The sequence below is a fragment of the Condylura cristata genome, unplaced genomic scaffold (genome assembly GCF_000260355.1).
Source record: "Condylura cristata isolate star-nosed mole 26May11 unplaced genomic scaffold, ConCri1.0 scaffold00001, whole genome shotgun sequence".
Lineage (NCBI taxonomy): Eukaryota > Metazoa > Chordata > Mammalia > Eulipotyphla > Talpidae > Condylura > Condylura cristata.
Genome location: NW_004567102.1, coordinates 2935573 through 2962308, shown reverse-complemented (window position 1 = coordinate 2962308; position 26736 = coordinate 2935573). Strand labels below are relative to the sequence as shown.

Sequence of the window (26736 nt, the reverse complement as noted above, 5' to 3'; positions counted from 1 at the left end):
GTGCCCTTTGGCCACCTTGAACCTCTCTGACCCCCAAGGCTTTCCCCTTGACCCATGGTGCTCACCCTGGCAGTTCCTCTCATTGATGAGAAGCTTATAGCCCTTCTTGCAGCTGCATTCGAAGCTGCCCACTGTGTTTCGGCAAATATGGTCACAGCCCCCATTGTTCAAGCGACATTCGTCTATATCTGGGGAAATGGACAGTATAGAGAATCAAAGGTAATGCTGAAGCCCACGAACAAGATCCCTCCTTCCCTCACAGAGGCAGGGGCAGCAGGACAGCCCTGGGCCTGCCCTTTCTGTCTCCTCTCTCACTCTCCAGGGGATCTGTGGCCTTTAGTACCACCTTCTTCCCTGGGACCATGTCTTTTTAGAGAGCATGGGTTGGAAGCAGAATCAGGCTCTGAGAACTGCTTGGGGCAGGAAGTAGGTGGGCATGTCCTATAAGTCGGTCTGTGCCCCTTGTTCTTCCACTGACAGGCCATCTCAAAAAGGCTGGTGGATGGGGGTTCTCCTTTTCTGACCCCATCCCTACCAGTCACAGGACCCTGCCGGGAGTGGGGGTGTCATGGGGGCAGGGAGTCCGTGAGGCAGCCCTTCAGAGGGGAGCTGGGAGAGGGGCCTGGCAGGGAAGACCTCCAGGAGAGCCAGTGAGGCGGGTAGCTGATGGGGGAGGGGGGCAGGCTGGGAACTGGACTGGGAGAGGTCTGGAGAGACTCAGGCCTGAGGCAGCTTTCAGCACTAGAAAGGGAGGGGTGGGGGCGCGGGTGAGGGCTTCCTTCCTGAGGTCAAGTTCCCCAAGCTGGTGGCAGACAGGACCCAGGCTACTCACCCCTGCTTAGGGGAGGGGGCGGGGAGGGCAGCCTTCCACTTCACTCTTAGCATACCTGTCAGCAGTCCTTCCCAGCAGGAAACCTCTCAACTCTGGCTGGATGACCGCTGCCCCAGCCCTCCCCCATCCTCCCTGTCAGCTGTTGGGCCAAAAGACACAAAGAAGGAGCCCAGTTCTCCTTCCAGGCTCCACTCCTGTGGCCAGGGGACACAGACCTGATGAATCATTGCTTTCAGTTTGGCTCCCCACCTTTTTTCTTCCCATCCCCCACTCCACCTTTCCCCCAGACCTGTCTAATTAAAAGGAAGGGAAATAGAATGGACAATGATGGAAATTATGCCCTAATAATAGCTAGTAGGAGCTGTTTTAAATAGACAAATATAATTAATATAATGTAACATAACATAGCTATATGTAACTAATATAGTCACTTAATCCGTATAATATGCCTCTGAGGCGAGCACCATTGTTGTGGTCAAACTGAGGCACAAAGACACTAAGTAACTGGCTGATGACCACAAAGTTAGTAAGAGGGAAAGCTGGGCCCTGAAGCCAGGCAGCCAGGCCCTGGCATCAGTGTTTCTAGCTGCAACCCCCCACCCCTGCCAGGCCACTCCTTTGCTTGGGAAGTCTGGGGAATGTGGGTTAAGAAGGTTATGGAGCACACCTGTGACCTCATGCACACAGGGCTCAAATATCCTTCCAGACGGAGGAACAAATGTGAATGGCACGTTCATTAGTCAGGAGGGTTGGGGGATAGGACTGAGAGGATAAACTGGTAAGGTAGGAGCCCACTAAAGTACTGGCCAGATTTCTGTGCCCTTGAACTGTGACAGGCCAAGTGGACAGGAGACAGCGCTTAGTTATGTCCTCCTGGTCAGGAGCCTCTTCTGGGGTGAGGGGCTGCTCCCATTGAGCACCCTGCCTGGCTTCTGGGACCTCAGCCCTTCACGCCTGCATGCCTCTCCTCGGGAAGCCCTTACCTTTGCAGGTCTTCCTGTCGGGCTGGAGCATGAAGCCCACAGGGCAGCTGCAGTGGACGCCGGTCGCTGCATCGTGGCACTTACTGTCACAGCCCCCGTTGTTGACAGCACAGGTCTCTGTTTAGGAGGGAGGTGGGGAATGGCAAGGGTTATGGGCCTGGAGAAGTCCTGAACTCAGGGGTGATGAAAGCACAGCGGGCGGGCAGTCCAAAGCAACAAAGCAGGCCAAGGGAAGGCCCCTGGCTGCTTCCTGATGCTTTAGAAGAAGCACGAAGCTGCGGAGGCTCCCAGCCCCCTTCCTCCCATCAGTCCCAGCCCCCGGCCCCTCACAAGTGCAGCCAAGCAGTTCACTTCCCTGCCCCCTACTTGATTGAAACAAGGTGGACAGCAGTGGGGCAGGTACAAGCCAGAGCTGTCAGGCAGGAATGTACTGAGGGGTGGAGGAGGTGGAAAGGGGAGGGCGCAGGGCGAATGGGAGCTACTTAAGGATGGTTCTCTCGCCAGGAGCAAGAGGGGCAGATAGAAAGAAGCGTCCTCCGCTTTACACTGACTGTCTTGGGAGGGGGGTCAATCTTGGGAAGAGTGAGCCTGGTGATTCCTAAGACAGCTGAGGGGTGGCCACTCACTCACGTTCCCCTTCCTCCCCGCTCTGGTGTGAAGAAAGAGCCAAGTCTGAGTGCTCATCCTCACGGAGGCAGCACCTTCCAGCCACCTCCCAGTCCCTTCCTGGCCACCCTCAACTCCTTCCGAGCCCTCCTTTTTAGTTCCAGACAGGTAAGCAAGCTGTTCAGTTGTTGTTTTACTCCCCCACTGGGGTGACATTGTCTTGGGGGCAAAAAGGAGAACAAGAATCCAGAGGAGAAGGAAGGGCATAAGAAGGTAAGTCGAAGAGTTAGACAACCGAAGAGCAGAATCTCTTCCCCAGTAAGTCTTCCCTTCACTGAGGGGTCAGAGCAGGGTGGGGGCGGGGGGTGTGTGTCAATCCGTGACACTGTCCCTATTTTTGAATACAGCACAGGAGAAAAACAGGTTTAAACCGCAGTCCAGGAGAGTCAAGTGATCACTAGGTGGGTCCACTGGGGTGGGAAGGGGACAGCCTCTGGGGGGGGCCTAGAATTCTCCCATTAGAGAGACAAAAGTCCTGAGACTATCAGCAGGGAAGACGGGAGAGTAGTTCTCAGAATCGGGGACTGAGTGGGAAGAACTGGAGAGAACTATCTGGAATCTCTGACCCCTCTAACTCAGGTGTAACCTTGTCACCAAGCACAGAGCGAGGCCAGGACTCCGAGGAGGGCTGGTTCTGCCTGCGGGGCCATGTTCTGGTCCCGCGGGTGCCCAGGTTTGAGTCACAGCAGGTCTCCGATGTGCCATTCCCACCTTGGTTTCACTTGAAGTTTCACAAGATCATGGGAGCACCCTGGGGTGGGTGGGTGGGGACTTTGAGCTCAGGCTCTCAGCCAGCCTTCCTCCCCCTCCCCCAGCACTCAGGATAAGAATCCCCGAGCCCTGAGCCAGGGAGAGGGGAACAGGTCCTGTGCCAAGTCTAGGCACATAGGGCGGGATCTAGGATGGGGAGCAGCAGGCCCGGCGTCATGTCCATCCAAGGTTGGCCTGGGAGTTGGGCATCGCTGTCCACCCACGCAGGACCGCCTTCCCCTGGGCTGGCAAGTTACTCTGCCAGGTGCTTACTGGGTGCTGCACACACACCATCTCGATCATGGCAGCCCTCAGGGAGAACACTTATTCTCCTTGCTTCACAGGTGAGTAAAGAGAGACTCAGAGAGGAGGTAGCTGAGCTGAGGTCACACACAGAGCCGGGGGTTGGCGGGGCAGAGCCAGGATTCAAACTCAGGTCTGTCAGAACACAAACGTCATGCTCTTAACCTTACGGTGGGAGGGAACGGTGGCTGTTGCCAGGCTTGTGAGCTAATGAGGCTAAGAACCCAAGGACGAGCCCTGAGCAGAGGGTGGCCTCTCGCCCTACCCCACCCCCATCTCAGGTGGCAAAGTGGGCACAACAGTGAGGTGGAACTGGCTGATTAGGCAGAGAGAGGGAAGGTGGCTGGGAAGAGGTGAGGTGTTAGAAGGTGGGTGTGGAAGGAGGGGGAAGGAGACAGCAGGAGAGGCGGAGAGGGACAGGGTCAAAGACAGACCAAGCGAACACCAAGGCGCAGGGCCAGCTCTTAGGGACTCGGGTTCCTGTCACCAGTGGGCCCAGTGCCCAAGCTGGGCCAAGTGGGCATGCAGTTAGTGGGAACCCCAGCAAGTTAGCCCTTCCCCTAGCAAGCCAGTGAGAGCGAGTGGAGAGAGCAGACATATTTACCATTAGAAACGGCCTGAGCGGGGACGTGCTGCTCTAGCCGCCTTTCCCCTGTTTGACATCGTGAAAAAGCTGTTTAGATGCTGGGCAGGAGCCACTGTGGCCGCCCCAGCCTCCTTCCACCCATTCCGCCGCCCTGCAGGCCCACACCACTGACCCAGGGGTGAGTCCTGAGACTCATACAGCAGCTTCCCCTCCCCAGCCTTGTCCTGCCTGGGATCCTCAGGGAAGCCAGACTCCCACCATGTGACTGGTGGGAAACTAAGTCTTGGAGAGGGCAGTCGTGGGCAGGACCAGACAGCATGCCAGAGGCAGAGCTGGGACGCAGCCTTGGGTCTCACAAGCTGCCGAGTCCCCAAACCCCTCACCTTTCTGCTAAACCATACTGCCCTCTCTGTCTCCCCACTGAGAGTCTTGGTGGCCCCAAACATTGAAGGCTTCTCCTACCAGGGCTGGTGGGGAAAATGAGGTACAGGGCAATGAGCTGTACTGGGCCCTCCCTGGTTGGCGCAACGGGTTAGAGCACAGCACTGCAAGCTGGCTGCGCAGCTGCTTCATTCAGTGCGAGTTCGATCCCCAGTCTGGAGCTGACCCACATGGCGCGGCAGACCTCTCCTGACCCGCCCGCTGCTCCCCTCAGCAGTGTACTTTGACAATCTGCCTGTTCTGCTCCCCACTCTGTCTCTGGTGAATCCTCTCACTGCCCTTGCCCCTCTGGCCTGCACCCGAGTTCTGTATGCATAAATAAAGAAATTAAAAAAAAAAAAAGAGTTGTACTGGGGGAGAGGAACTGGGAAAGAACATAGCTGTGAACTTAGAACAATCTCGCTCGTTCTCTGCTTCGCTTGGCCCAGAGAGTAGAGTGGGTCTTAGATTAGAGAAGAGCTCAAGCTTCACTGGGGATTTTCAAAAGCAGCCATGCCTGGGGCTATCTGGACAGAAAGAGAGAAAGCGGAGGGCCCCGACCCTCACGTCCATGAGCCCGGACCTCTGTCCTGATTCGTGCAGCTTTTCCTTGGGGACTGCATGCAGTTTCTTTAGGGAGACTGGGGGGTGAGGGGGTGGGGGAGAAGGATGTCTGAGTGTGTTCAGGGGCAGCGAGAATGTTGGGAAGCAGGATAATTAAATTTATGAGGAAAAACATGAAAGAAGCTGGGATAGATCGGCCTGGAGAAGGCAAAATGGAGACCTACAAACCTTCCAGGGTTTTTGAAGAGTTAGTTCAGAGGGAAACGTGTAGCAGGAGAGATTTTACTCAAAGAACCTTCGAACTGTGTGTGCAAGTCTTGGGGCAGGTACCTGAGGGGAACTTTAAGATCACCCCCTGCCCCGTTCTCGGCCTGGAGAAAGGCAGTGCTGTCTGCAGAGAAGGAGGCCTCTGAAGGAGATGGCTCCTAAGCTGTGTGTCCTGTCTCTGATGCACTTACAGGTCCCTGTGTGCTGCAGTCCACGAGGTACTGGCAGCCACAGACACCCCTGCCCACAGAACGAGCTTACCTGCGGCCTGGCTCGGCGTATGGCCCTTCCCCAGCTCGTTTCTTTCATTGCCTACCACCCCAGGGGGGTACCTAGCCCCCTGATCGTTCTCAGCACTCTGTGAGTACACAGTAACTGGCCTCCGCTAAAGACCTGATGACTGGGGGAATTCGGAATGAGATGACTTCTCTACGGTACTGAAAGATGCTGGAGTTAAGTCCTAGGAACTCAGGAAGAGGTGTCACGAGAGCCCCAAACTAGACTGGAGTCGGTGAGGGAGTGGGAGGGCGGAGCTGGGGGGTGCACCACTGCAGGGGGGCGGACAGGGAAGGAAGTGGAGGGCCAGGGTGAGGGCAATGCCCAGGGCGTTTACAGGAGGAGAACAAGGAGAGAAAGGATAAAGAAAAAGATACCTGGAACTCAAACCCCACTTGTCGTTTTGAGTTGGTTATCTCCAAGGAGCGCCCTGTCCCACCCTCTTTGCCCAGAGGCCAGTGGGCCGCGACAGACCCTCACTACACGAGTCAACGGCAGGATCCCGCACTGGCCTAGCCCTCCTCCCAGCCAGCCAGGGCCCAGCCAAAAAGCGCCTCTGCTTATCGTCCCTGGGTTGGCAACACTCCATCCTGCGGAAGGAGGCTGGGCAGGCTCCAGGGTGGGGCGGTGGCACCCCGGGCAGGAGGAAGCGGGTCCGGAGACCTCTGTCTCTGACCGGCCTCTTACTAGGCCTGGCCTTGTCGGGCTCAGCCTGCCCAGAAGCTAGTCTGCGCCCAGCGCCTGGCCCCCAGAGCCCCCCTGCCCGACTCCCAAGGGCCCCTGCCCTTCCTTGCAGGAAGACGGGGCTGTCCTCCAGCCTCACCCACCGATGCACGTCTTTCCGTCGGTGTGGAGCACAAACTTGACGTGGCAGCCGCACCGGGGCCCCTGCTCTGTGTCGTCACAGGTGTGCTGGCAGCCGCCGTTGCCATAGTTGCACGTCACTGCAGAGAGAGCGGGAGCTTGTCAGCGGACTATGCCTTGGGCACCACAGCTCCCTGGAACACGGAGGCTGGCCCTCTTCCGGAGTTGCCTCTCCTGAGGTCGCTTCTCCTCCCCACTCTTGCTCCTGAGGCCCAACACCCATCCCCCTAGTCTCTACCCCCCACCCCCCACCATCCCAGTGACCTCACATTTACAGTCCCGTTGGTTCTTGGTGAGCTCAAAGCCAGGGCGGCATTCACAAGCAATCCCCCCTTTGGGCGTCTCCCGGCAAATGTGAGCACAGCCGTGGTTCTTGTTCATGCAATTCATTCCTTCTAAAAGGGAAGAGGAGGGGAGTGAATGATGTGAACTTCACAAACCCAGAGGGAAAGGAACTGTGAGGGTGGCTGGGGCCTAAGAAGCTGGGAGAATTCCACTGAGGCTGCAACCCAGAGACTGCCTGTTCCCCTCACTGGCCCTAGGTGCTGGGTGGCTTTAAGATGCACTCCGAAAAAATTTTAAGGCATTGTCTTTTTCCTCAAAGAACTTACAGTCAAGCTGGGGACAAGATAAATAATGACCACATCTATACAACTGGTATTGATAATTATACAATTTCATTCAACCGGTATTTATTCAGTTCCTACTATACGCAGGGTAGTATATTAGGTGTGGGGGGATACAAAGATGAATAGGTGCCCTATGACACCTGCCTTTGGGGTGTCAGCCTGAGGAGGCAGAGTCCTTGGGGCTGAACACAGGACCCTCATGGTTGCCTCAGTCCAACTCTGACCCCACTCCCAAATGAATTCTGCCAGATTTTGCTTTAACACAAACTGTCCATTGAGCCCTCAGAAAGTGGTGGGGTTGAGGACAGAAAAAAGAGGGCGCTGGTGGAGCTGTGTAGGGAGGGTAAAACCTCGGGGTGGGGGGATTGCGGGGAAGCTCTCGAGCAGCGGGTAGACAGGTCTGGGGGTGAGGGCCGGGCTCACCTTCTGGCCGCTGGATGCAGGTGTGCTGGTTGTCGCTGAGGAAGAAGCCTTCCCGGCAGTGGCACTCATAGCTTCCCATCATGTTGACACAGCTCTGCTGACAGCCCCCATTGCCCTCGGCACACTCATCCACATCTGTGCAGGACAGGTGGGGGGAGGCGGTGGGGTGCAGGCCGGGGTCCAGGGTGAGAGCAGTCTTAGGCATCTAACAACCCTGCCTCTCCCTCCCCTGTCCAAGACCCAGCTTTCCGCCAGGCTCATCATCAGCTAGTGCCCCACTGCTCATGAAGAGGTCACCCTAACATGGCCCAGTTGGGAGGACCAGCCTCCCTCTCCCTCACCCATTGACTTTGGGTCTGAGGGTAGAGGTAAAGACAAAAGCCAGAGCAAGGGGTAGAGCCGTGAAGAAAAAACATGGAGATTGGTCAAGGATAGGAACTCGGAGCCTGCGGTTGTGATGAGCACAGGGACTTGGAGAACTTGACCAGTGGCTTCGCCTGCAGGGGTTTAACAGCCATGGCGCTGAAGACGTGGGAGGGCCAGAGTGGGGACAGGCCACAAGCTTCAACTCCTTGCCCCGTAGAGACCATTTCTGTGGACAGACCATGCCCCATCCTCTCTCTCCTCCCTCCATGCCTGGGCTTACTGCCATCTTCCCTAGCCTTTCCCTATTTTGGTTTAACAAAACAAAGTCTGGTAGCTTGGCAGGGAGGGTGGGGGAAAGCTGCCAGGCCACACCCCAATCACCACCCAAAATCACCACCCCTAGGTCCCAGAGCCAAGTTGTTCTTGGGGCTCCCACTTCAGTGCCTTGACTGGGTCTCTGTGCTGCGTACCCTCCCGAGCCACATGGCTCCCCTGGTTTGCCTTTCCCCAGCAAGCATTGGGAAGACTGGTCCTCAAATGGGACAGCTGGAGGCTGGGCTCCTGAGGGCCTGGTCACCCCCTCTTCCCACCCTCTCTGCCGAATCCCTGAAACCTTGACTTTTCCCTTTCTGGCAGATGGCCGAACAGCCCAGATCCTGCCTGAGAGACACACCTGTTGGGAAGCCGAGGTGGTCCCGTCTCTGCGCCACCTCTTGTCTTCCCCCCTGGCTTTTCCCCATCCCTGTCTTCCCATGATTGCCCTCCAACATTCCATTCTCTGTATGCTCCCTTCTAGTCCAACTCTTTGTGACTCTAGCCAAATTCTTTCCTCCAGTTCTTGGGGGTGGGATGGGAAGAGGACTGAGGCTCAGGGTGTAGTTGACTTCCTATGAGTTGCCCTAAAAGTCAAAGGTAGGGTTGACACTTTGACCCCCAACCCTAGGGTGAAGGTTAGACAGTCCCTTTTGCTTCCCCTGAACCTTCCATGTACACTTGTGTTCTTATCCTTCTGGCTGATTCTTCCTAAAGCATTTATAGAGAAACTACACTTGGAGAAAACTGGGGGCCTAGAGACGTCAAGGGCAATCGAAGGACCCAGAAACTGATGCTCACTGTCCTATAAGCAACTCACGCTCCAGGTCCAAGTGTCAGATTCTCCTTCCCAAGCAGGCCCCAGAGAGACCCCTGAGGGTAACTGGGTCAAAAAGAAGTGAGGTCCTGGCCCTCCCTGGTGGCGCAGTGGGTTAAAGCACAGCACTAAGAAGCTTAAGCCACTTCCGCATGAGTTCGAGCCCTGCCTGCCCCGGAGGTGACCACATGGCGTGGCAGACCTCTCCTGACCCGCCCGCTGCTCCCCTCAGCAATGTACTTCTTCGATCTGCCTGTTCTGCTCCCCGCTCTGTCTCTGGTGAATCCTCTCACCTTCCGCATCTCTGGCCTGTACCCCAGTTCTATATGAATAAATAAATAAATCTTAGGAAAAAAAAAAAAAAAGAAGTGAGGTCCTTCCACAATAGCTATAGTGGTAGGGGAGGTGTCTAGAGCTAGGGAGGGGGCCAGCAGGGATCAGGGTTCGAGGCCCAGGTTGGGAGCGGAAGTCTGTGAGCCTGGCCCAAAGGTGGAATGCAACTGGGTTTTGAGGCGCTCTGTAGGTAGGAATTTCTCTAGGCCAGTCGGACCTCAGACAACCATCTCTATGGTCATTTTTCTGGGTCTCGGTCTCTTGCTGCTGTCCTTTGTTTTCAATTGGTTCTAGTCTTTTTATTTTGGTACCAGAGAACAAGGTTTTGGGAAAAGACCCCTGGATTCACATCTCATGTCCTTTTCTACTGTAGGGTTTTCCTACTTGGGGGAAGAATCTGACTTAATCTCAGCAATTTACCAAAATGATAGAGACCAAAGTTGAATTTAATTCCCTTAGAGAAATGCTCCTCTCTTTGATCCAGCTCCTGGGCTAAAGGAGATCAGGTCAGAAAGAGACCTCAGAAGTGTGGAGATGATGAGACTGGAGATTGCAGAAGAGCTGGAAGAAAACCAGCCTTTAAGTGTCAGAGGCTCCCGGGCATAGGAGACATCCCCCCTTCATCAACAACACCCCTCTCATTTATTGAGGGTCTACTACGTCCTAAGGAGGGTACAGGATTCTCTCTATATCTCTTGTAGTAATGCTTCCTGCAGCCCCTAGACTGGAAGACTACACCTCCACTTTAGAGGAAGCTGAGATGCCCAGAGATGAGCTGATTTCCCAAGGACCCGGTATTAAGCAGCAAAGCAGGATCTGTCTGGAGCCAAGTCACTGGCCCACTGTGCTTTGAACCTTGTGCTAAACCCACAACTGCCACCTCCCAGCCCTGGCCCTGGCAGCACTTCCAGCAGCATCTGCTCTGATGTGTTTCACACAGCGGGATCATTTCAACTAGCACCTGCCTCACAGGGGAAGCTGGGGCCCTCCTTGGTGGTGCAATAGGTTAGGACCAGCACTGCAATCTAGCCACAGCCACTTTAGTACGAGTTCGATCCCCAGACCCGGAGGTGACCCACATGGCGCAGCAGACCTCTCCTAACCCGCCCGCTGCTCCCCTCAGCAGTGTATTTCAGTGGATTTGCCTGTTCTGCTCCCCTGTCTCTGGTGAGTCTTCTCATTGCCCAGCACCTCTGGCCTGTACCCCATTCTGTATGCATAAATAAATAAATCATAAAAAAAAGGTGGGGGGAAGCTGACTTTGTTCTCTATTTTGTGGGAATGAAGCTTTTGATCATTTTCCTTGGAAGTGGGAACTGTTTGAAAACACCTCCTTCCCAACAAGAGGTCACTCGCCACGCCCCCTCTCCTCTGCTCACCCAGACAGTTGTGTCCGTCATGTGCCAGGTGGAATCCGTCATAGCAGGTACACCGGTAATTGCCAGGGATGTTGACACAGTCGTGCACACAGCCTGCATTATCCTCTCGCTCACACTCATCCACGTCTGTGGGCAAAGAGGAATGAGGCAGCTTGACCACCTGTGCAGACCCTGCCCCCACGCTCCCGCCCCGGCCACTGGTCCACCTCTGGGTCCACCCTCCCGCCCCTGGGTCCACCCTCCTGCCCTGGCCCCTGGTCCACCTCTGGGCTCAGCCTTGTGGAGGCTTTACAAATATATGACCACCCTGTGTGTGTGTGTGTTTACATGGTTTTCATGGGCTACAAGACATTTTGCATCTTGCTATTTTCATCTCAATGTAAGTCATAAAGAAAAACGTGAACTTAAGTTATGAAGATTATCATTTCTAGTCTTGCTAATTATTGCTGTACTTGGTTTTAGGACATCCCATTGTGCTGCCATATCATAATTTACGAATCCTTTTTCTCTATTGTTGAATTCCTTCCATTTATTTCATTATCATAAATAATGTATCAAAGAACAGACATTGCCTTGACTTTCCTTTAAATAAGTCACTAATATTCCTTAGTCAAAGGGTATAAGTACCTTTTAAGATTCTGGCTAGGAAGGACAGGCCCATTTTTCAATTTATACTGTCACCAGGCATCAGTGAGTATACCTGTCCAATTGAAGTCTTACCAACACTGGAGGTCACAGATTTCAAATAACATCTTGACACTGTTTTAATTATGTTGCTTTAAGAGGCATAGATGGGGCCCTCCCTGGTGGGGCAATGGGTTCAAGCACAGCACTATGAAGCTAGCTGCAAGTGCTTAGGCACCAGTTCGATCCCCAGCCAGGGAGGTGACCCACAGGGCACAGCAGACCTCTCGCCACTTCTCCCCTCGGCAGTACGCTTTGTCAGTCTGCCTGGTCTGCTCCCCACATTGTCTCTGGTGAGTCCTCTCACTGCCCCTGCTCCTCTGGCCTGCACCCTAGTTCTGTATGCATAAACAAATCTTTAAAAAAAGAAAAAAGGCAAAGACGTGCTCATTTTCCAGTATGAAATTCCCCGAGGAAAGCTCTTCTCATCTTTTGTGGGCAGCTGTAAAGGTGTAAGGCATTAGGGAACCTCAGGCCCAAGATTCTGATCCCCTACCCTGACCCCTACCAGTCTGGTTCTGCGACTGAACAGCTCCCACCAGGCTGGCTGACACAGTGCATTTGTGCAAGCTGGAAAATGGTGTCCTCTCTGAGAAGATACTGCCTCCCCAAGTCACCCCCCTTCCGTGCCCATGGGGCCTGCACCTAAGTGTGCTGCACAGTGTGGCCACTGAAGGCAGGGCACTGGCGGCTCTCTCCGCAGAACCCCCCCTCCAGACACCCCCAGCCTCACCTTTGCAGTGTTTACCATCCCCCGTGTAGCCAGACTTGCAGATGCATTTGTATGAGCGCGGGGTGTTCTGGCAGATGGCATCGATGTGGCAGCTGTCAGTCCCCTCCACACACTCGTCCACATCTGGCAGGGGCAGAGTGGGCAGGTGAGACCCTCTGTTGGTGCGTCCCAAGGTACGTCTCGAAGGCGGTTCCCCACGGGTAAAATCTCTTCTTGTTTAAAATAGAGACGGACCTGTCCAGAAGCAGGTGCTCTCCCCACCCCCCTCTGATACCAGAGAAGGCCTACTCGGTAATGTCAGGAATTCAGAATTCCCGCTCCCCTCAACAATACTTAACCTAGGACAGGTAAAAGTCCATCGTTTGAAACACTCCTTTGATTTAAAAACAAAAAAATCTTTGGACTTGAGAGTATGCTTAACTTGATGAGAAATATTCCGCCTGGCGTGAACTGGTTGGCCTTTCTTTGCAGTGTTTAGAGGGAAGCAGTGAAAACGCACGTGGACAGTGGCAGGGTCCAGCAGCCACTGGCAATAAAAGGGGAGAAAGGAAGACAGGACCACTGAGGGATCTGTATCTGCCTCGCTGTTCTGCTTGAGCCTAGGCCTCCTCCTGTGTGTCTGCCATGGTGTCGCGAGGCTGTAGAGGTTCCATTCTGGAAGATTTTCCTTGGTCCCTATGCTGTCAACAGCGGGGGGACCGGGAGCTGGCACCCACAACCTGAAGCCTGATCAGGGCTGTCCTTGCATCTGCAGCTGACCCATGCAGGCCACCCACCCCGCCACCCTGAGCGCTTTCATCTCCCAGGTGCCGCTCCTTGCTCTAACACCAGATATTACTCACAGAGTGATGCTAAAGGAAGCGGTCACCCAAGTCCCAGCATAAAAGGATGGTTAAGAAAAAACTAAGAGGGCCCTCCCTGGCGGTGCAGTGGGTTAAAGTGCAGCACTGCAAAACTTGCTAAACCCGCCGCTTCAGCACGAGTTCGAGGCTGAGTCAGGAGCTGACCCACACGGCACAGCAGACCTCTCCTGACATGCCCGCTGCTCCCCTCAGCAGTGTACTTTGTCCATCCGCCTGTTCTGCACCCCACTCTGTCTCTGGTGAAGCCTCTCATCACCCCCACACCTCTGGCCTGTACCCCAGTTCAGTTTGTATAAATAAATAAATCTTAAAGAGAGAGAGAGAGAGAGAACATAAGCAAGAGATTCAGTGTCTTTGGGCAAAAGACCCCAATTTCTGGAGCAGTAAAATTGGTATGACATAGGAAAAATGTTTCATTCTGCTGAAAATTCTTTATAAAGTATGTTGATGAAAGGTAATGTCCTGAGGACTTTGGGGACTTATCCAGCTAAAAGGAGAGCCAAGTAATAGAAGCGGCACGTGGCAGATGTCCCGAGGCGTGATTGGCAAGGCCAGGGGTCCTCTCTCTGGCTGCACAGCAGTCAGGCCCCTGGGTCTAAATGCCCTGCTGACACCCCTTGGTTCTGGTCAGCTAGTCTGGGCTGTGCTGGCCACCAGTATTTTTCTAGGGTTTCCCAGGTGAGCTTTTGTTCAAAGGTGGAACCTCAGGCCTTACTGCTTATCTGTTAATTCTGAATCCTCGTTTTGGTGCTAACTGTTTTTCTACTAAATGAATGGATGACCCAGCAATTGCCCCAATTTACAGACACCCAGATTCCTAACTTGAGATAGTTAACTGTACTCTGCTGTCATATTTCGAGAAGTGCTTTGGGGGCAGGAGGCCTTGAGGGGTCATGAGAACTGCAATTTGGAATAATGCCCCCCAGACACCCACCTCCAATCTCCCTGGCTTCCATTCAGCCCTGCAGGAGGCCTCCAACCCTGCTGGACCCCTGCAGCCGCCCCCCAGGCTGGTGACTCTAACTGCTGTCACTCTAGTTCTCCACCTCACCCGGGCTGGCTCTGCATCATGCTGTTGGCCTGTGGGCCCACCCCGGAGAGTCCTCCTAGGGTCACGGAATGGAGAAGAGGGCAAAGAAGACGTGGTTGGGCACAAGGGACCTCTAGGGACAAGGGAGAAGCTGCATGGGATATCGGTTTGTTCAGCCGATGAAGTGGCATGAGACCTGCTGTCACAGAATGAGCGGAAGCTCTGGAACGAGTCAGTCCCACCTTCAGATCCAGCTCTGTCGCCTCTGGGAAGGCTTTTCTGATTCTCACTTTTCTCCTCTTTACAATGGAGATGAGAAAACCACAGGAGAGGCTGTGAGCATTTCACCACACCTTGACTAGGCGTGTGAGGCACCTAATCAAGTAGTGGCAGATAGTCAGACCAATACGTGGGCGCCTGAGGATCAGTATTGATGACTGGAATAGGCCACGGATGCTGGGGGGCTGTGCCGACCGACATGGGAACCGCCAGCCATGATGGCTACTTAAATTCAAATTCAGCCTTTGGGTACACAAGTCAAGAGCTCCATGCCATCCATAGCCAGTGGCCACCCGTGGCTGGTACCCAACTGGACGGCACCGATGTGACTGCTGCTGACATCTGGGGAATTCTACCTCACTGCACTGCTCTAGGGGTTCTGAGTATGGGATACCCCAGAGCTGACTGAAAAACCTTTATGAGGACTAGGATTCAAGCTGAACTTTGGAGGGCAGGGAAGCAGCTGGCATTTTGAGGGAAAAGAGGAAGCCACATCTCGCACAGGGTCCACAGCTGTTCTTTAACAAGCAAGTCTCATTTTTGACCAGGGGAGGGCTCGTTTTCTCTGCTCCTGTTGGGTCCCCAGAGAGGAGGCCCGGATGGTCACCCCTCCCCTGGGTGGTCCTTGTGCATCCCAGAGGCAGGTGTAGGGTCTTGGATAGTTCCAGTGACTAATCATCACCCTCTTCTCCGCTCTCCGTCCCTCCCCCAGTAGCCAGTGGGGGGACTTGGCGAATCCTCTGGAAGCTCTGACTCTAATGCCACCTCAGGGACATGTGCCCATGCCCGGGTCAGCTGGCACTCTGCTAGAGTCAGGCTCTCTGGGCTCCACGCCAGTCCTCTTGGAACCAGAGTGGGCCCTGGTGCCGACTGCGCCAAGCCCAGGCCTCATGGCAGAGCCTTCAAAGCCCACTGGCTATGGGGCTTGTCCAGCCATCTTCCCTAACTCATCCCCTGGCTCACATGCTTGCCCCTCTCAGGCGGCTGTCTGGCGGGTGTGTCTCCTCCGTCTGCCCTCTAGCCACCAAACCATCCCTCCCTGTCCATGCATTCACCCATGTCAATATTCACATTGGAGATGTGGTCCTCTCTCTTCTAGTCACACTCCACTCAGCTTTCCAAATGGGGCTTACAATGGGCCTAAAGCAGAGCTCTGAAACAGCGCCCCCAATATCCAGCCTCTCCTTTCCAGTACATTCTCCCAATGCTCTCCCTCCAGAAGTTGTCTAGCGGGATCCCTGTAACACCCATGGGTCCAGCGTCATCTTCATTGCCTGTCTCAGGGAGCAGGCATTTCCTAACCGGCCCGACAAGCCCTGATGGGGTTGGGCAAGGACTGATTCAGAACAGTGGTTCCTGTCCCTGATGCACAATGGGATTCCCTGTGGACCTTTTAAAAGGTGTGACCAGGCACCCTTGCATCAGAAAGGCTCATCCGAAGACCCTCCCTGGTGGCACAACGGATTGACATGTAGCAATGCAAGCAAGCTGCAGCTGCTTCAGTGCAGTTTCGATCCTCAGCCCCAGAGGTGATCCACATAGCGTGGCAGACCTCTCCTGACCTGCCCCCTGCTCCCCTCGGCAGTGTACTTGTCAGTGGGCCTGTTCTGCTCCCCACTCTGTCTCTGGTGAAGCCTTTCACCACCCCTGCACCCCATTCTATATGCATAAATAATAAAACTTTAAAAAAAGAAAGAAAGAAAGAAAGGCCCACCAGGCTGAGGCTGGACTATCTGTCTTCCTTTCCCAACTTGGGTAATGTGAGTAGGCCATTTGCACGAGAGGGAGAGGCCAGTGGTAGCGACATGACAGACATGACAGGGGTTTTGGAGTGATACTGTGGCAGGTCAAATACCAGTTCCACCTGTTGTGTGGGCCTGGGATGGCCTCTGGGCTCGCCCGTTCTCTTCTCTGTAAATGGGAACAACCACCCCAGCTCCAGCTCCCGGGGCTGATCCTTACCAGGTACTCGGCACTGCAGTGCAGGCATGTAGTAAGTGCTCAGTAAAAGTGCACTGTAGGGCCTTCATGGTGGCGCAGCAGGTTAAAGCACAGCACTAAGAAGCCAAAGCCACTTGAGCATGAATGTGATCCCCGCCCCGGAGGTGACCACATGGCGTGGCAGACCTCTCCTGACCCGCCCGCCGCTCCCCTCATCCATCTGCCTGTTCTGCTCCCCACTCTGTTCCTGGTGAATCCTCTCACCACCCCTGCACCTCTGGCCCTGTACCCCAGTTCTGTATGCACAAATAAGTAAATCTTAAAAACAGAAGTGCACTGTATTTATTCCCTCGCTCTTTTCCCTCAGTATCCTTTCTGAACACCTCCCCCCTCCCCGCTTTCCCTATGAACCCCACTCATTGCCCAGGATTGGGGAATGCAGCCCCTGGGAAGCATGTAAGGTTGTGGGACACACAGGCCTCCCGGTGCCTGCTCCATGCCTACTTCACCCATGCTGCGATCTGCCCAAGGAGGAGGGTGAGAGGGGTGAGGAGCCAGATGGGAAACACAAAGCTGCCTCGACAGTCTTCCGGGAGGCACCCCGTGTACCCCGACTCCTGCCCCCGGTCATGGGCTGGGACAAGGGTTGAAGTGGGGGAGTGCGGTTGCGGCAGCGAGCTCCCTCTGTCACCTCTGCGGGCGCAAAGGCACAGGTCTGTGACTGCAGCAGTTTTCTCTGACACCAGCTGCCCTTTCTCCTGGATTTGCTTTAGCACCCAGTAGAGCGCCATAAATTGCTAAATGTTGGGAAGAAGGTGGACAAGGGAGGAGGGTGTGAGGGACAGAGAGCAGCCTGGAAAGGGTGGGCTGTTAGAATAGCACGAGCAGTCCCGGGTTACCTCTGGAGAAGAGAGGAAGTAGCTCTAAAAGATAAGCTCATCAACTTCAAGTTTTTGCCCAGATGCAGCTCAGGAGCAGGAGTGCAGGCTGTAGAAAAGTAGAAACACACACACACACACACACACACACACACACACACGAGTCAATCCCCCAACCCCATCACATGACCACGGTAGCTACCTTACCACTCATGGGCCAACCTGCTGTCCCTAGAAGGTCCAAAGCAGCCTGCCTGGTTTCTAGAATTGTCCACCTGACTGTGATATCCTCCTTGCCCTGCCCAGGTGGGCCTGGGGTGTTTGCTGTGTCTAGTTCAGCGCTCTACCTTTCTGTCCTCAAATGCCTTCCGATGTCACCTGTCCATAAGTTGAGGCGCCACTGCTGGGAAGCTCCAGCCTCCTCTGATCTTAAGTTCTCTTTCTGTTGATTTATTTATTTATGCATGCAGAACTGGAGTACAGGCCAGAGGTGCAGGGGCAGTGAAAGGCTTCACCAGAGACAAAGTGGGGAGCAGAACAGGCAGATCGACGAAGTACACTGCTGAGGGAAGCAGCGGGCGGGTCAGGAGAGGTCTGCCACGCTATGTGGATCTCCTCCGGGGCAGGCGGGGATCGAACTCATGCAGAAGTGGCTTTAGCTTCTCAGTGCTGCGCTTTAACCCGCTGCCCACCAGGGAGGGCCCCCTAAGGTTTTATTGTCAGGTTCGCCCATCACCTGTCCAGTCACTCTCTCGTGATTCTATCTTATATGCTACCTGTGCCATTATATAAGTTAGTTTTGGTCTATCATCTTCCCACGGAAGCTGTAAGCCCGCTGAGGCCATGGATACAGCAGCTGGAATAGTGAGCACGTTCATACATCCAGCAGCTGGTTACTGAGCAGCCGCGACATGTAGAGCACGTGCTGGGTGCTGGACATACAGCAGTGGACAAGAAGGGCTACGCTGAAAGCAACTAGCAGATACTTGTTAAACAGGTGGGTAGATGAGTGGGTGGATAGGCGGAAGGAAGGACGGACAGGTTGGTAGGTTGGTGGAGTGGACAAGATACGTATTTGTGGCGTTCTCTGTTCTGTGTGACTGCAGAGAGAACTTGCTTCTTTACTCTCCTGCAGTCTTGTTTTTCTGAGGTGAGGATAGTCCTCAAACATTAGTCCTAAGTGAAGGGTAGGGAGATAGGAAATTCAGAGAAGGGAAAATTGCCTACTAAAACGCATGCTCTTGGAGGGCGACTCTGCTGGCACAAGGACAAAGCACTATGTAGCTCTCTGCAGCCACAGAACTGTACTCCAGTTCTGCATGCATAAATAAATAAATCAACAGAAAGAGAACTTAAGATCAGAGGAGGCTGGAGCTTCCCAGCAGTGGCGCCTCAACTTATGGACAGGTGACGTCGGAAGGCATTTGAGGACAGAAAGGTAGAGCGCTGCCTGAGTTCCATCCCCAGCCAGGAGCTGACCTACATGGCGCGGCAGACCTCTCCTGACCTGCCCAATGCTCCCCTCAGCAGTGTATTTCAGTGGACCCACCTGTTCTGCTCCCCACTCTGTCTCTGGTGAATCCTCTCACCCCCCACCTCTGACCTGTACCCCAGTTCTTGTGCACATAAGTGAATAAATCTTAAAAAAAAAAGGTAGCATGCACTTGATGATGCTGAAGCCGGAGGAGACTGGGACCAATTCATCAAGGAGAGAATTTCTAGAGAATCCCATAGGATCTGTAGAATCTCAGGTTCTTCAGCCATTACCTGAGGCAGTCCAGGCATCTCTTTGGAGCATCCTTGTCAGAGAGATGTGTGTTGCCCCAGTCCACGCTAACACCTGATGTTGGGGCACCAGGGGCCAGAGTCCTTCCCTGGTCAGTTTCCTCTCTATTACCTCCCACATCTAAGTAACATCCAAAGTAAAACCAGCCTGGATTTGGGCCAGGGCACATTGACTTGCGGTAAGTTCGCCCATACCTGCTCTGTGCCCATCTGCTTCAACTCTAGATCAGCAAAGCAGCTGGGGCAATTGGTAGAGCCTGACTTTCCAGCTGTCTTCCCAATTTGGAACTGAGGGTAGGTGACCTCAGCCTGGACAAAGCCTAGGTGGGTGTAGGGAAGGTTGAAGAGAGACCAGGTAAACACGAAGATGACCCCAGGGAGAGCAGACATAGCACTTTCTCCTTTAATAAGAAAGCACCCTTCCCTCTCACACAAGTACAGCCTGCTCAGTGGAGGCGCCTGGAAAAGCAGTTGGTGCTTGGCAATTAGAGGGGAACAGGCTGAACCTAACAGCAGCATCATCTGTCATCACCCTTCGGGCCCAGATGAGTTTCTCTGTGAAGTCCTACCTTACCCCTAATGCAGTAATTTGTTCATTTGAATGTCCCCCTAAAAGGACAAGAATTTTCTCCCTTTCAGTGTGGACCAAGCCAAACCCCTGAATCAGCGGCCTTTAAAGATGGCAAGGGGAGGGGGAAGTGGGGGAGGGGCGGGAGACCTGACCCTTGCAGGGGGCAGGGAGGCCAGAAGTGGGCAGGGGCAGGTTTCAGTTTCAGGATTATAAATCTTATTTCTCTGAATTAAAGGGAAAAAAAACCCACAACAACAATGCCTAATGTCATTAAATGGAGTTACAGGCTGCTTCATTTGGTCCTCAAATGGTGCATTCTCAGTATATATGAGAGGAGCAAGCTCTTTAGGGAGAGCAACAGCTGGCAGGACCAGGACCTGGTCGTCTGACCTCCAGTCCAGTCTTTCACTGCGTGCAATCTTCGCTGAACACTTGAGGGAAGAATTCATGCCTTAGTCAGTGTGCCTCTTGCCACCCCAACTCAGCCACCCAACTCAGCACTGCATTAGCATAAAGCTAGTGTAACCGTGTGCAATCCATAGAAATGGGAGGTTCCAGTTCCCTGCACCACAAGGAAGGGTGGAGCTGAACTGGGAAGAGAAGTTAATAAAAGATTGAGAAAAGGAGGCCTCCCTGCTGGTGCAAGGTTAAGTCTCAGCACCACGAAGCTAGCCACAGCCTCTGCAGCACAAGTTTGATCCCTGGCCAGGGAGCTGACCCACATGGCGCAGAAGACTCTCCTGTCTTGCCAGCTGCTTAGCAGTGTATTTCAGTAGACCTGCCTGTTCTGCTCCCCACTCTTGTCTCCCCACTCTGTCCCTCCCCACCCCTACACCTCTGGCCTATACCCCAATTCTTGAATACATAAATAAATAAATCTTAAAAAAAAAGATTGGGAAAGGCTGGAAGAAGATAAAGAAGGAGAGCTAAGAGAAGACCTGGAGGAGGCATGTGAAGAAGCCGGGCTTGTTTCTTGGCCTCGTACCAGGGAGTTGGGGGGCTTGGAAGGAGACACTTGGAAGAGACATGGATGCAGGTGAGAGGGGAGGTGATAGTGGCAGCCTTTATCTTGACTTGCACTTTGACTTGTACTTTCCTTCTAGACTTGCCTGGCCTCTTCTACCCCTTTTCTACAGGTCCCCACCAGTAGGTGTCTCAGTTTGTGGCAAGCTTTCAGGTTCAGTGGCCCCACTTTAGGTTAACCCTGTCTGGCTGGGCATTTACCCAAAAGGCTATGCGTAACTTTAGGTGTCTAATTGGAAACTATTTTCTCTTCTCTCTGTTGCACATTAATTATATTAAGTTTCTTTTCTATTGAAGATCTTATACTTTCAGAGTATGTCTTTATTTTTAAAAAAAGATGTCTTTATGTGCCCTCCCTGGTGGCACATAAATGTCTTTATGTGCTGTGCCTGGTGGCACAGCACTATGAAGCTAACCACAGCCACTTCAGCACAAGTTCGATCCCGGCCATGGCGTGGCAGACCTCTCCTGGCCCACCCGCTGCTCCCTTCAGCAGATCTGCCTGTTCTGCTCCCCACTCTGTCTCTGGTGAATCCTCTCACTGCCCCTGCGCCTCTGTCCCGTACCCCAGTTCTATACACACAAATAAAATAAATCTTTAAAAAAACATGTCTTTATGTGGTGGGCTGGAATCCATTTAGAGCAGTCAGGTTTGGGGGACCCAGGGGACCCCTCATTTTGCCCATGAATATAAGCATCCAATCCATGACCAAGGAATGGCCTAGAACTGACATTTGGATGTTCCTGGTGAGAAATCAACAACAGGTGTGCGGATACTGTGAGGGTTTGGGCAAGGGGACAGCGGGGAGGAGGGAGGCCGAGCGGTGGGCAGAGGGGAAGACACCAGAGCCGGGCAGCCAGAGCGGCAGTGAGGAAGCAGTGGGCAGTGCAGCAGTGGGCAGGTGTCTCCTGCCCTTGGATTCACTCTGCTGGGCCAAGCAGCTGGTCAGAAATGAAAACAAACACCAGGGATACAGGTTCCTGCTGTTAACAGCTTTAAACCACCAGAGGAAAACTCCAAATAAATATAATTAGAAACTTGTAAAAATGTCCTCTCTGTAAACCTGTTCCCCAGGGTCTACCCTTGAAGCACCCCCCTTTTTCTCCGCCTCCCCCCCAATACTGTGACACTCCACCCTCACCCAGAGATTCCTGAAACCCGTTTCATTATTCTGGATCTTCCCTGCAACCCAGAGCTTCCTGCCCAGGTCTTCAGCTTGTCACTGTCAGTGACCAGATGTGGAACACCACAGCTGTCGTCCACACCCCACAGCTCTCGGGGCTATGGTTATGGTCACAGGGAAACCGGAGGTAAGAGTGAGGGCTGCCGGGCCCTAGTTGGGGGCCATTCAGTCCGTGTGCAGGGCCGAATCGACAACCAGGACCTTGGTCTGAAAACGGGAGATGTCTAGGCTTGGGCAGGGGACAGAGGGCTAGTTCCAGACCTGCGAAGAGATGGTGTGGGACCAGGGGCTGGGGCCCCAGGGCCTCCCCACAGAGTATTCAGTTCCCAGAACACCAGCATTTCCACCCCACTTCCCAGTATTGTTGGATACACACACATTCCTCCACTCTGCTTCATGGGCCTAGACCCCCACTTACAGGCGCAGTCAGAACTATGAAGTCCCTGGGGCCCCAGGAAACGGGTGTGGGAAGAAAGGAAGAATAGCCAAGTGATATGAAGGGGCAAGGCAGGGACGCAGGGCAGGGAGGCGAGGCCTGGGCTGCAGGCGAAAAGCCTGGGAGGCCCGGCCGGCCGCAGGACCGAGGCTTGCTGCCTGTCTTTGGCCTTCAGCAGGAAAATTTCCATGAGAGGTGCAGAATCTGAGAGCTGAAAGGGACCCTATTGATATGCCAGTCCATTTAACAAGTGGGAAAGAGAACTCAGGTCTTTCTGCAGCGGCCCCAATCCTTAGGCTGTGCATTTACTTAAACCTGTTGGCACGTGGCTCCCCCTGATGCCATGTGGGGCTGGCAGTGTGGGCACGGGAGGAGGAGAGCAGCCAGTCTGTTGACAGAGAGGCCAGTGGGGCACAGGGGAGGGTCCTCCGCCCCTCTTACCCCAGGAAACCAGCTCCTCTGGCCCCCACAGTCCCCTTCTCCCCACCCTGAAAGACGGTCCCTCTGTTTCCAGACTTCCGCCTTAGAACTGAGTCTGCGAAGCTGTCCCCAGGTCTGGGCCTCATGTGGGCACTGCCAAACTAGCAGCTCCACACTTTCCAGCCCTGACAGGGATTCTTTCTTGTACGTGGTCATGCGCTAGGTGGACGGGACAGCAGAGAAGGCACAGACGTGGACGCTCCGGGGCCAGAGAGGGGGGCCAGGGTCTGGGGAGCCTTCAGGCAGCAGATTCCTTCACCTCCATCTTCTGGAGGGGCTGAGCCATCCCTTCCCCCACCCTCAGTTTGAGGCACTGGACCAAGCCATCCCACTTCTTTACTTCTCCAATGAAAACAAAACGCACATTGCCCGGCTTCCTTTTTCCTCTCACCGGAGCCCGGCAAGAGCATGTGTGCACGTGCAAGAGCATGTGTGCACACACACTCACTCACACACACTGAGTCACGCGCACACACGCTCACAAACCCCAGCGAGTGCACACCTCACATTCCCAAACTCACACCCAGGGCCGGCTCCTTTTACAACAGGTCCCAGCCTCACATCTCAAACCGGTTCTCTCTCGTGCTCTCAGATTCCTGAAGCGTTTAGGGACTGCTTGTAACTTTTTTCTTTCTCTGCCTGCAGTCATTCTGGCCTCCGTATCTTCTGGTCCCCTCTCTCCTATTCACCCTGCAGAAACTCAAGGAGATGAGGGCTCAGAAGTGGAAATGTTTCTGTACTACCCCAGTCCTAGGCTTCTCACGCCCCCCCCACCCCACTCCCATGGGGGGGCATGTCACTGAGAGAAGAGAGGTCAAAGGGATTCCAGAGGAATTTCTAAGCAGTCCACCCCCCTTCTCCACCCTTCTGGAGAAATGAGGGGGGTGGGCTTAGAGGGAGTTGACTGAAGATCAAACTCCAAGAATGGGGACTCCTCAGTGTGGCCTGGATGGGGCACTGGCAATAGTGGGGCCACCCTCTCCCGCTGACACGGTTATGGTTTTCATTTCATATTTTAGAGGGAGGGGCTAGGAGGAACAGTCCCCTCACTGTAAGAGCTGGCCACAGGAGCCCAGGGAAGCGGGGAGGAGAGGAAACAGCCACATTAAAGAGGAAGAGAGGGGTGGGGGAAAGAAAGAGAGAGACACACATACACCCAGACAGAGACCCGGAGAGACGCACCGAGACAGAGAGACACTGTTTGCCACCAGATGAATGCTCTGTCCCCGGGATGGTTTACTGGGAAATACACGACTTTATCAAAATGAGGAGAGAAAACAACCAGGTAAACTAAATGTCCAGCTGGCTCTCCTCTGGCTGAGCCTGCCCTGGGGACAAGTTTCCCCAGGAGGCCTGCCTGGAGACCTTTTCATTCAGCTGTAACCTGAGCCCTAAGAGAGGATTTTTAACTACTGCTGCAAGCCCCCTACACCCCCACCCCCCACCCCCCAAAAAGCAAAGCAAATTAATGCTTTTAAGTTAACAATTATCTTGGTTATCCAGTCTGTCTACTTTAACATACACAGACAGGCACTTGGAAGAGACTCAGAACCGTGTACCTCATGCTCACACACTCCCAGGTACACAAGCTTATCCACACACAGAGCTCTGCACTTAGCAGCTTAGTCATAGTAGACTCAGACACCCAGTGTCACCTATGGGTGATGGGGTAATCCTCTCTCTCTCAGCTGCTTTCCTTGTCCCATCCATTTCTTGTCCTTGGCCCCTTCAATTTCAGACCATTCTGGGAATATCTCTGGAGAAAAGCACAGAGACCCAAATATCCCCAGAGGTATAGTAACTCAGTGCAAGATGCATGCCAGGGGTTATTTGTATTTTAAAGGCGAGTTAGAGCTTCACTGAAAAAGCACGTGGCATTTAAGGCACCCCATGGAGCACAGGTTGAAAACCCGGAGCAAGGGCCTTCCATGGCACTCTGTCTGTGGGTACTTGTGCTTCCTGCAGGTCTGGCCTCTGGATTTGGGGGATTTGGGTGCAGAGATGTCCCTCTAACCCAGTAGACCTGTTGGTAAGCAATCTCCTGAGGCCAGGTTGACAAATGTCCCAAACAGCAGGGTCAAAGGAAAGAAGATGCAAAGCTAATTGCAGCCCAATTGTGGCTGGTGAATGAGATAAACAGTGGATAAAACTATTAGTCTGTAAGTTCCTCGAGGGCAAGTCCTTCCACCCTGCTTGCATTTCCCACAGCACCCAGTAGGGTGTCCTGTCCAATAAAAGAGGGAGCCCTGGAGTACCTTGGTGAGATTGGGAGTCCTGTCCTTGAGGGATGGACTGATGTCCCAGACTTGAGAGCCTCGGCTTGACAGTATCTGTCCGATCTAAGCGCCTGCCCCCAGAAAGCCCACTGATAATACTACTTGCTCCCCCTTTTGCCGCCAGCCCCCCAACCTCACTAAGCCACCACAGACACTGGCTCCAACTTGAAAGACGCTCTTATCTTGTCTCTAGATTACTGTATGAAATCTGTTCCTTCCTTCAGACTAAACTCCCTAGCTAATTCCATGTTATGAGTAAGTCAGCACACACTACAAAAGCCAGCTTTGTTTATGAAAACACAGGCAAATCCACAGTGGGAGTGGGGTTGCTCCCAGGCTGAGGGTGGCAGTGGTAGTGGGCTGTCTGGAACCAGGACTGGAGAGAAGGCAGTTTGGAGTTGGGAGGGGCCAGGGTGGGGGCTGGCAGCTGACAGCTAAGGGTCTCTAGTGTTGGGTACTGTTAAAGGACAGGTTAGAGGAGGTCAGGGAAGAAGCAGTGTTGGGGAGAACGGGATGGCACTGACAGAACACCTTTTTTTCACCAGAGTGGGGACCCACTGGGCACACAGAGCAGCTTCAGAGAGGAGTGCTCAGGCTCTGGGACACAGCGACCTGACCGCCAGCCACTCTGCTTCCCCAACTCCCAAGTTCAACTTTCCCTTCCCGTCCCGCCAACCTCTACACCCCAGCATGGCTTCAGGAACCTCTGGGACAATAGGCAGACTCATATCCTCCTGGGCAAGGCCTTGCCAGGAGGAATTTTCTTTTTGTACATATAAATCTCTTCCTGGGTGAGAACATGATGGGGGGAAGGGTGCAACAAGAGGTCAAGGGGGGAGGGGAAGCTGTCCCCAGGAGAACTGTGGCCCACCAGTCTGGTTTCTGCCAGCACAGCCTTGGGACTGGCCAGGCCCGGGGTCAGCGCTGGGGGTGGGAGGGCCTCCCTGTCTCTCTCTTTAATTCCTAGAGGGATCTGTCAGAGCTCCCTGGCCTGGAATTTTACTTTGTTATTTTAATGCAATTCTGACCTGGATTTAAATGGAATTGGAAACCCGAGGCCTTAATAAATAAATATTATGATAAGAAATGAAAGCCATGCAAGACGAAAGAGATCCCACTCCACCCCTCCCAAAAGAGGCAAAGAAACGCGACATTCTTGCTGAGAGCCCGAGCTCGGAAATTTTCTCTTCTTCAGCCCTTGCCATCCACTGGGAGACAAGTTGGTTTTTCCATAAACGAGCCTATTTTCCCACTGATAAGACAACAACTTGGCAATTTCGATCTAACTTTGCAGGAGGGCTGGGGGTAAAGGGGAAGAAATATATAGCATGACTGAAGTTTTTATTCTTAGTCTCTCTGAACTTAGAGCCACAACTTAAGTTTCTGGCAACGTGTGAGAGAAGAGAAGACGCTCTCTTGTACTTCTGGAGGACACGCAAGTCTTTTGTAGATGCTAGGGTGGCAGCGAAGTCGGGCAGAATTCTGAGCCCAACTCATCCCTGCCGCCTCCGGCTCCTTCAGCCTTCCGCCCGGGGCGCTGCACCCAGAGGTCAGGTCCCCGCGGGGGCGTCCGGGTGCACCGTGCCAGGTCCTGACAGCAGCACGCTCCCCAGCACCTGCCCTGTCCCTCGGGAACCGCGTCCCGGCGCTTGGGTCCCGCAGCCCCCGCAGCCCCACGGCCGTGCGCCCCTCCTTCCTTACCTTGCGCGGCTTTGCTGTGCTGGGCGGCGCGAGCGTGGACCAGCAGGACGAGCAGGCAGAGCCCGGGCACGCGCCCCGAGCCCATGGTTGGCGCTCCCCGCG

The 26736-nt window shown here is 54.0% G+C and overlaps 1 protein-coding gene across 3 annotated transcripts in view; it reads right to left on the bottom strand.

Annotated features, from left to right (window-relative positions):
* SCUBE3 (signal peptide, CUB domain, EGF-like 3) overlaps nucleotides 1-26723 on the bottom strand; it is a 37995-nt gene extending 11272 nt beyond the window's left edge. Inside the window, exons 1-8 of one of the 3 annotated variants that reach the window (XM_004673411.2) lie at nucleotides 26635-26723; nucleotides 12188-12310; nucleotides 10771-10896; nucleotides 7564-7698; nucleotides 6781-6906; nucleotides 6475-6591; nucleotides 1816-1932; nucleotides 66-188 (exon numbers count right to left, since the gene is read on the bottom strand). In XM_004673411.2, the coding sequence (XP_004673468.1) occupies nucleotides 66-188; nucleotides 1816-1932; nucleotides 6475-6591; nucleotides 6781-6906; nucleotides 7564-7698; nucleotides 10771-10896; nucleotides 12188-12310; nucleotides 26635-26719 (952 nt within the window). In that variant the 5' untranslated portion in view covers nucleotides 26720-26723. Of the gene's footprint in view, nucleotides 1-65; nucleotides 189-1815; nucleotides 1933-4138; nucleotides 4187-6474; nucleotides 6592-6780; nucleotides 6907-7563; nucleotides 7699-10770; nucleotides 10897-12187; nucleotides 12311-26634 lie in introns of those variants that run through there. The other 2 variants (XM_012724478.1, XM_004673412.1) reach the window with 2 other exon arrangements.
* Nucleotides 26724-26736: the final 13 nt, after the last annotated feature.